The 10,306-nt window shown below is 45.8% G+C and overlaps 1 protein-coding gene across 1 annotated transcript; it reads left to right on the forward strand.

Annotated features, from left to right (window-relative positions):
• The first annotated feature begins 368 nt into the window (after positions 1–368).
• LOC116969963 (probable G-protein coupled receptor 139) lies at positions 369–1,298 on the forward strand. The gene has a single exon (XM_033016716.1). The coding sequence runs from the start codon at positions 369–371 to the stop codon at positions 1,296–1,298; it is 930 nt and encodes a 309-aa protein (XP_032872607.1).
• The last annotated feature ends 9,008 nt before the right edge of the window (positions 1,299–10,306 follow it).

Consider the following 10,306-nt stretch of genomic DNA (forward strand, 5'->3'; position numbering starts at 1 on the left):
TGCTCTAATAAGGTGCTTGAATTACGTGGACATGTTTGTTAAGATGTCCGTGACTAATGCCTTTGTTTTTGTCACTCTGCGAACACACTAGAGGATTGGAGCGGCTATTAATGAGGACGGAAACCGCATACCGTGTTCAATTCGCTCATCAGAGAGAGCTGCCGAGATCTTCTGGAATGGGGCGGGCTCCGGCTCTGTACATGAGGGAGATCGCCTATCCGATTCTGGCAGCGTTGGGAATCCCCGGTAAGACCGATCACGCCGTTCAATGTGTACTGTTACAGTATGTCGCAACGGTATCGAGTGTTCTGTATTATGAAATTAATTTAACGGCGTAAGTGTCGGCGCGGACACTGCTTTAAATAGAAATGTCGCTGCAATGTGTTCTTCCTCCAGCGAACCTGTTGACGGCTGCGATCCTGTGTCGGGGAAAGTGCGGTCTCACCAGAGGAATCACCCCTTACATGGTGGCGATGGCAATGACCGAATTGATCGTGGTCATCTTTCACGTACTGCTGAAAGAAATCTACATTTACTACAACCCTAACTCCTTCCTCTCGCTCAGCACGGTGTGCCCTTCATACATACACATGCGGACCGCCACCATGGACTATTCCGTCTGGTTAACCGTGTCCTTCACCTTTGACCATTTTGTCAGCATTTGCTGCCCGAAGCTGAGACGCATGTATTGCACGGATAGGACGGCCGCAGCGGTCATAGTGGCCATGTGTGCGCTGAGCTGTTTAAAGTACATCCCCTTTCAATTCTTGTACGAGCCACGATTCCACGTGGACAATGTGAACTGGGGCTGCCGGCCCAAAGTCGACTACTTCACCTCCATCTGGTGGGCGGCTTTCGCCTGGATGTGTAGCGTCTCTCTCTCCTTACTCCCATTCGGTCTCATCGTTCTCCTGAACGGGCTGACGGTCCGGTACATCATCGCGGCCAGCAGAGTCCGCCGGCGCCTGAAGTCACTGGAAGCCAAGGACAGTGAGGCGGAGAATCGGAGTAAGTCCATCGTATTACTCTTCACCGTGTCCGTCACCTCCATATTACTCTGGACGACGGCTACGGTAACTTTGATCTGCAATCGGGTCTCAGTCAATCACGTGAGCGCGGATCTCACGAACCCCTCCAACATCGCCAACGAAGTGGGAATCTTACTCGTTCTGGCCAGTTGTTGCGCGAACACCTTTATCTACGCAATGACCCAACGCAAGTTCAGGCAGGAGGTGAAGAATGGGATTAAGACTCTAACTCTTTTCATTATTAAACCCATTAAACTGGCGAGACAGTGAACCGTGAGTTGGAGTTGGAACATGACGTCTCTCTTCTCTCTATTTTGTTGAACAAACCGCAACATTCGTCGACAGGGACCAGACCCGGAAAGTCGCTTATCAATTCCCTCCAGAGAAGTTGACCGACCCGAAGCGTTTCTCTAGAACTTTGTGTTTTTCTCAAAAATTGACATCTGCAGTCACGGCCCGAAGCATCGCTAATAGATTACCTCCACAGATCCTGCCTGTTCCGCTACGATTCTCTAGCACTTTGTGTAGTTCTCAAGATTTCAGCTTCTTTAGGTCTCTTATTGTTTGCTCCAGTTATGACCGCAGAGGTCCCGGTGAAAAGGAGAATTTATAGATGTTAGAACCGAATATATATAAACGCGTTTAATCCGCATCCACCATCCGCGGACAGATTTCACCCCCTTATCAGATGAGACAACCCTTCTTCGAGTCCCCCGCCTCCCGTGCAATAGGCAGGAGGGAGGTCGACAAACTGGAAAGAGTGCCATGATTTAAATGGACACAGAGACCTGGACTTTATGGAAAGATTGGGCTGACTAAAACTGTATTCCTTGCATTGGAAGTTATTTCTTGAATAATGATAATTTGAATGTAAATAAAATAATCAAAACATTTCAGGGTGAATACACAGTCTTTTACTCCGCGAATGGGAATCACAAACAAGCGATGCATACGTTTGTGAGAGGGGGGCTGAGAGACAACCTTTTCACACGGACGCTAATAGGGATATGGAATGTGATGCAAGTGGAGGTAGTTGAGGAAGGTACTATGAAAATTAAAAGACATTTGGACAGGTACATGGCACAGGTCTTGTCCGGCATGGCCAAATTGGGCAGAAGGAACTGTCTCCTTGCACTGTGGCTCTTTGGCTCCGTTCAAGAGTGACCCTCGCTCCTTTTATAGTCCAGCCGTTGATTCTGAGCGCGTCTTTTCTGCCCATTACATGGAGGACGTGGAGGCTATTGAGAACATACAGAAGAATTATTACCAGAATTACGCCTAGTTAAGATGATGTTTCCTATGAGCAGAAGTTGGGCGAAGTTTAATTGTTTTCTATGTACCGACAGAGGCCGAGGGAAGACCTGATAGAAGCATATACATTTATGAGAAACGTGGATCGGGTAGACTGCCAAAACCTTCTTACAAGAGTAAAAAATGCCAAGGACTATTGAACGCAGCTTTAAGGGGAGTGGGGGAAATTGATAGCAGATGTACGGAGCAGGTTTTTTTTCCACAGTGGGTTGTGCGGCCTTGAACGTGCTGCCGGGTGTCCTGGGGAAGGCAGAGATGACACTGCCTTTACTGACGACCCCCCCCCCCCCCCCCCCGTCTAACAGGCTAACTTTAGCTAATATCCCGTGCGTTACTTGATCCCTCCCCGATGCATCTTTAGTGTTCTGCGTAAAGGAACGCCAAGATCGCTGTCAGTACCCAATTATTTCCCCACACCTTCCCTCATTTTTCTCGATCTGGCCTCTGCGCTGTTTCGAAATAACACTGTTGCAATTCAGCCGTTTTGGAAATAAAGTCAGTACAGTTTACCAATAAAGCCGAGAGCAACACAATGTGATGGACCAATGCAACGGGTCAGGCAGCATCTCTTGATGGAATGGTCAGGGGACGTTTAGGATCAGCTCAATAAAGGGTATTGGCTCAAAAACAAATTTATAACACACCATTCGGACCATTATCAGCCCTTTAGATATTTCATTGTATGTTAAATGATATGCCTGGTTGTAATTAACACAGGAACATTGATGGACTGCGGTTGTTGAAGCCATATAGTTACACGCCTTCCTTCCACTGAGTAGACTTAGTGTTACTGGCCGGGATGTGGATAGTCCAGGCGCACCAGTATGGGGCAGATTGTATGCGTCTGTGGGACATGATCAATCGTCCTTACTGGGCTGAAAACTACACGGTCAGACTCTTTATTTAGCTAGCTCGAATAAAGTCAATATATAATTAAACAGATTATCGTTGAAATATTTTAACTGTCTAGTTCTTTAAAGAAAATACTGGATGAAACTGATGCGCACTATTCCTCCGTTGATAGACGTGTTAGTGTGGGAGGTCCATGCCTGGGATGTTGATGACTTCTTTGGAAATGACACCGCTGAACAAACGTATGCCTTCCACCTCACTGACAACACGGATGTGATAATGAGGGCCGTCTGATTGGTCTGTATGAACTACAGTAAGGTCTTTGACACAGCCCCACATGGGGAACGGTTTTACGAAGTTAGAGCCCACGGTAAATTAAATCCTAAAGTAGATGGGTGACACAAGACGGGGGATGATGATGCAGTGTTATTATTGCGATTGGACGTCTATTACGAGTGGGATTTGTCAGGGATCGCATTGACCTTTGCTATTTCTAATAACAAACTGCATGACCATGCAGGAAGAATGATGAGTAATTTGGTCAATCATTCTATTTGGTAGAGTTGGTAGCGCTGTTGAGCATGAGCAGGGTGTTCTTGCCAAAGCAATGATATAACTGAGTTCCTTGTGGACAGAGCAATGGGACATGAGATATAAACCTGCAGTAGGTGAGATAGTGCTCTTTGGGAAAATTAACAAGCCCTTGGCATAGACGCAGATCTAAAGGTTGGACGCTAGTCTGTTCTGATGAAAGAGTTGGTCATGCCAGCCCAACACAGCAGTGGGGGTCACCCGGTCAACACAAACCATATCTGCACCAACTCCATTGGTTCGTGGCCTTGTGGGGACACGGAACACTGGTAAATCTAACTCTCAATATTTCCGTTGGGAGATACCGCGTGGAAACAGATTCTACAGACCAGCGAGTCAATGTTGACCGTATATCGCCCGTTCATACGGGTTCTACGTCATCCCAATTTCCCATCCACTAAGGATTGTCCCCTTGCGCTAAGGACAATTTACAGAGGCCAATTAACCAGAAAACCTGCAGGTTTGGGAGATGCGTAAGAACACATCCGATGGAGGCCGGCGTTTCACAGGGTGAATCCATACATGCATCGCCCGATATCAAGCTAATCTCTGGCACAGTGAGGCAATATGTTCTACCAACTGCTCCACTGCGCCACCACTGTGCAACAGTTATGTTTCTGATCTTTAGTAATTGTTTACACAATTTCAGATTGCAATCACGATCACATTTGAAAGATATTTCGTGAGGGACAGTAGATGGATTGTAAAGGTCTGGAGCGATACGGGACAAACTCGGGCAGGCGTGACTGGCGTAGGTAAAGCATCTTGGTCGGCATGGTCGTTGGGCCGAAGGGCCAGTTTCCGTGCAGTGTGACGCTATCTCCACAGAGAAGAGGGATCCTCGCTGCTGTTATTGTCCAACCATTGACTGTTTGCGAATCTGTGCTCCTTATTGCAGGAGTATATGGTGGATTTTTGGAGAGAGTACTGAAGAGTTTGATCAGAATGATGCACGAGATAGAGGGCGGTGATATTAAGGAGAGGATGGACAAACTTTGTCCACCGGGTGGTGCCAGCATTGGCTGCCTCGGTAACAGTCTGTTTGTCCCTTCGTTGTTTTATTAGTTTGTGTTAAATGTATGTGTTTGATGTTCTTTAGCTTGTTTTATGTGGCTCCGAAGTTGAGAGCTTCCAGGAATCATGGCTACAGGGACAATTGGTTCCCAAATTCGATTGGTAACAAAGAGGGAGGATGATGGTCAAGGGTATTTATTGCGATTGGAAGTCTGTGACGAGAGGGTTACGCCAAGGATCTGCGTTGAGACTTGTTCTCTGGTATTTCCATGAACAAACTGACTGTCATTATAGGAGGCACGACTCGTAAATTGGCAAGTTACTCTCATTAGTGGAGCTTGTCGTGCTGTTGAAATTGGGCAGCGTGTTCTACCTAAAGAACGACAATGAACAGAACAATGGCAAGTGAAATGTAATTCTGAAAACGGTGACACGATGCTCTTCAGGAGGATAGATACAGAACTAAATGTAAGCCGCTGGAATGCTATGAAGAATAATGACACATACCAGCCCACTACAGCGATTATATTTTATCGGTCAGCACATTGAATTGAATTGAATTGAATTGAATTGAATTGAATTGAATTGAATACCTTTATTGTCATTCAGACCTTACGGTCTGAACGAAATTTCGTGCCTGCAGTCATACATACAATCATACAATAAAAAACAACAATAAACACAAATTAACACCACCACAGTGTATCCTCCAAGCACCTACTCACTGTGGTGGAGGAAAAAATCTTAGGGTTACTGTCTCTTCCCTCCTCTTCTCCCTCTGCGCTGAGGCGATTCCCCACCGGGCGATGGCACAAACAGTCCCGCGGCTCACCGAACCCCGCAACGGGCCGGTTCAAACACCGCGGCCCGGGGTGGTCGAAGCCTGGGTAGAATTTCACGCCTGGGTAGAATTTCTACATTCCACGCCTGGGTAGAATTTCTTGGTTCATGGTTTTGCGGAGACACTAAGCATTTGTGAATCTAACACAATTAGTTCAGTTGGGAGATACAGCACGGAAACTGGCTTTGCAGCCCAGAGTGTCCACGCTGACCATGTATCACCCATTCATACGGGTTCTCTGTTCCCCAGTTTCTCATTCACTCACTATACATTAGGGACAATTGAAAGAGGCAACTAAACTACAAACTGCACGTTTGGGGGATGTGAGAGGAAACCGAATACCGGGTTATCCGAATGAAACCCACTTCTCGACAATAGACAATAGACAATAGGTGCAGGAGTAGGCCATTTGGCCCTTCGAGCCAGCACCGCCATTCAATGTGATCATGGCTGATCATCCCCAATCAGTACCCCGTTCCTGCCTTCTCCCCATATACACTGGCTCTGCTATTTTAAGAGCCCTATCTAGCTCTCTCTTGAAAGCATCCAGAGAACCTGCCTCCACCGCCCTCTGAGGCAGGGAACTCCACAGACTCACCACTCTCTGTGAGAAAAAGTGTTTCCTCGTCTCGGTTCTAAATGGATTACTCCTTATTCTTAAACTGTGGCCCGGGTTCTGGACTCCCCGAACATCGGGAACATGTTTCCTGCCTCTAGCGTGTCCAAACCCTTAACAATCTTATATGTTTCAATGAGATCTCCTCTCATCCTTCTAAACTCCAGAGTGTTCAAGTCCAGCTGATCCATTCTTTCAGCTTACGACAGTCCGGGCATCCCAGTAATTAACCTTGTAAACCTATGCTGTACTCCCTCAATAGTAAGATTGTTGTCCTTCCTCAAATTAGTGGACGAAAACTGCACACAATACTCCAGGTGTGGTCTCACTGGGGCTCTGTACAATTGCAGAAGGACGTCTTTGCTCCTTTATTCGTTTCCTCTTGTTATAAAGGCCGACATACCACTCGCTTTCTTCACTGCCTGCTGTACCTGCATGCTTACTTTCATAGACAAGGACCCCCAATCCCGTTGTACTTCCCCTGTTCCCAATTTGATGCCATATAGATAGTAATCTGCCTTCCTGTTTTTGCTACCAAAGTGGATAGCCTCACATTTATCCGCATTAAACCTCACTGCCATGCATCTGCCCACTCCCCCAACCTGTCCAAGTCACCCTGCATTCTCATATCATCCTCCTCACAGTACACACTGCCACCCAGTTTTGTGTGATCTGCAAACTTACTCATGTTACATTGAATCCCTTCAGCCAAATCATATATATTGTAAAAGGTGCGGTTCCAGCACCGAGCCTTGCGGTACCCCACTAGTCACTGCCGTCCATTCTGAAAGGGACCCGTTAATCAATACTCTTTGTTTCCTGTATGCCAACCACTTCTCTATCCGTGTCAGCACTCTACCCCCAATACCATGTGCCCTTATTTTGCCCACTAATCTCCTATACTGAGTTGGATGAGAGATACTGAGTTGGATGAGGGATACTGAGTTGGATAATCAGCCATAATCATATTGAATGGCGGTGCAGGCTCGACGGGCCGAATGGCCTACTCCTGCACCTATTTTCTATGTTTCTATGTTTCTATGTGGGACCTTATCAAATACTTTCAGAAAGTCCAGGTATATTACTGCCACTGGCTCTCCCTTGTCCATTTCCCGAGTTACATCTTCAAAAAAGTCCAGAAGATTAGTCAAGCATGATTTCCCCTTTGTAAATCCATGCTGACTCGGACCGATCCTGTTCTATCCAAATGTGCGGCTATATCATCTTTTATAATTGACTACAGTATCTTCCTCACCACCGATATCAGGTGAACTGGTCTATAATTCACTGTTTTCTCTCTCCCGCCTTTCTGAAACGCTAAGAACGCAGCCGGAGAAAGAGTGAAGGATAGCCGAGCAGAGGAATCGTCTCGCTATAGATGTGCGAAGTTGGACGATACGATTAATGCCGATGTGTGCCCATTGGTCAACATGTAGAGGAACCAACGAGAGAGCAGGCTATTCTAGACTGGGTATTGAGTAATGAGGAAGGGTTAGTTAGCAGTCTTGTTGTGCGTGGCCCTTTGGGCAAGAGTGGCCATAATATGGCAGAGTTCTTCATTAGGATGGAGAGTGACATTGTCAATTCAGAAACAAGTGCCCTGAACTTAAAGAAAGGTAACTTTGAGGGTATGAGACGTGAATTGGACAAGATAGACTGGCAATTGAATCTTAAAGGTTTGACGGTGGATATGCAATGGAGGGCATTTAAAGACTGCATCGATGAACTACAATCATAGTTCATCCCAGTTTGGCAAAACAATAAATCAGGGAAGGTAGTGCATCCGTGGATAACATGGGACACCAGGGATAGTATCAAAACCAAAGATGAAGTATACACATTAGCCAGAAAAGGCAGCCTACCAGAGGACTGGGAGAAATTGACTTCTGCAGAGGGGGACAAAGGGCTTATTGAGGAAAGGGAAAATAGATTATGAAAGAAAACTGGCAGGGAACATAAAAACTGAATGCAAGATCTTTATAGATATGTGAGGATAAAAAGATTGAAAAAGTTGAAACAAATGTCAATCAGAAACAGGTGAATTGATCATGAGGAACAAGGACATGACAGACCAATTGAACAACTACTTTGGTTCTGTTTCCACTAAGAAAGACATAAATAATCTGCCGGAAATAGAAGGGATCGTGGGTCAAATTAGATGGAGTGAAATCCTGGTTAGCCGGGAAGTGGTGTTAGGTAAATTGAATGGATTAAAGGCCGATAAATCTCCAGGGACAGATAGGCTGCATTCCAGAGTACTTAAGGAAGTAGCCCCAGAAATAGCAGATGCATTTGTGATGATTTTTCAAAACTCTTTAGATTCTGTAGTCGTTCCTGAGGATTGGAGGGTAGGTAATGTAACTTTTTAAAAAGGGAGGGAGAGAGAAAGCGGGGAATTACAGACCAGTTAGTCTAACATCGGTAGTGGGGAAACTGCTAGAATCCGTTATTAAGGATGGGATAGCAGCACATTTGGAAAGTGGTGAAATCATTGGACAAAGTCAGCATGGATTTATGAAAGGTAAATCATGTCTGACGAATCTTATAGAATTTTTCGAGGATGTAACTAGTAGAGTGGATAAGGGAGAACCAGTGGATGTGTTATATCTGGACTTTCAGAAGGCTTTCGACAAGGTCCCACATAAGAGATTAGTATACAAACTTAAAGCACACGGTTTTGGGGGTTCAGTATTGATGTGGATAGAGAACTGGCTGGCAGACAGGAAGCAAAGAGTAGGAGTAAACGGGTCCTTTTCAGAATTGCAGGCAGTGACTAGTGGGGTACCGTAAGGCTCAGTGTTGGGACACCAGCTATTTACAATATATATTAATGATCTGGATGAGGGAATTGAATGCAACATCTCCAAGTTTGCGGATGACACGAAGCTGGGCGACAGTGTTAGCTGTGAGGAGGATGCTAGGAGGTTGCAACATGACTTGGATAGGTTGGGTGAGTGGACAAATACACGGCAGATGCAGTATAATGTGGATAAATGTGAGGTTATCCATTTTCGTGGCAACAACAGGAAAGTAAAATATTATCTGAATGGTGGCCGATTAGGAAAAGGGGAGATGCAACCATGTCACGATACACCAGTCATTGAAAGTTGGCATGCAGGGGCAGCAGGCAGTGAAGAAAGCAAATGGCATGTAGTATTCATAGCAAAGGGATTTGAGTATAAGAGCAGGGCGGTTCTACTGCAGTCGGACAGGGTCTTGGTGAGACAACACGTGGAGTTTTGCGTACATTTTTGGTCTCCTAATCTAAGGAAATACATTCTTGCCATAGAGGGAGTGCAGAGAAGGTTCACCAGACTGATTCCTGGCATGGCAGGACTTTCATATGAAGAAAGAGTGGATAGACTCGGCTTGTACTCGCTAGAATTTAGAAAATTGAACGGGGATCTTAAAGAAACTTGCAAAATTCTTAAGTGGTTGGACAGGCTAGATGCAGGAAGATTGTTCCCATGTTGGGGAAGTCCAGAGATAGTGGTCACAGTTTAAGGATAAGGGGGAAATCTTTTAGGACCGAGATGAGAAAAACATTTTTCACACAGAGAGTGGTGAATCTGTGGAATTCTCTGCCACAGAAGGTAGTTGAGGCCAGTTCATTGGCTATATTTAAGAGGGAGTTAGATGTGGCTAAAGGGATCAGGGGGCATGGAGAGAAGGCAGGTACAGGATACTGAGTTGGATGATCAGCCATGATCATATTGAATGGCGGTGCAGGCTCGAAGGGACGAATGGCCGAATGGCCTATTCCTGCACCTATTTTCTATGTTTCTATGTTTCTAAGGACGTGGGACGCCATCTAGCCTTATTCCTTGCTGATGGATTTCTCCCGCTACAAACAACCCTGATTATCCCCTTTATACAATTAGAACATTTAGAAGATACTAGACTAAGTGGGAACCGTTGGGTCCCAGCATCACACGGGAGGGCTGGTCACCCTAATGCAATATTCCACCTCTCCACCAATTCCTATATTACTCGCCAGTGGTGAGTGGGACTTTCTGTTGCGCTAGTATGGGTGTTGTGGGCCGAAGGTACTGG

This window comes from Amblyraja radiata, unplaced genomic scaffold, assembly GCF_010909765.2.
Source record: "Amblyraja radiata isolate CabotCenter1 unplaced genomic scaffold, sAmbRad1.1.pri scaffold_442_ctg1, whole genome shotgun sequence".
Classification (NCBI taxonomy): Eukaryota; Metazoa; Chordata; class Chondrichthyes; order Rajiformes; family Rajidae; genus Amblyraja; species Amblyraja radiata.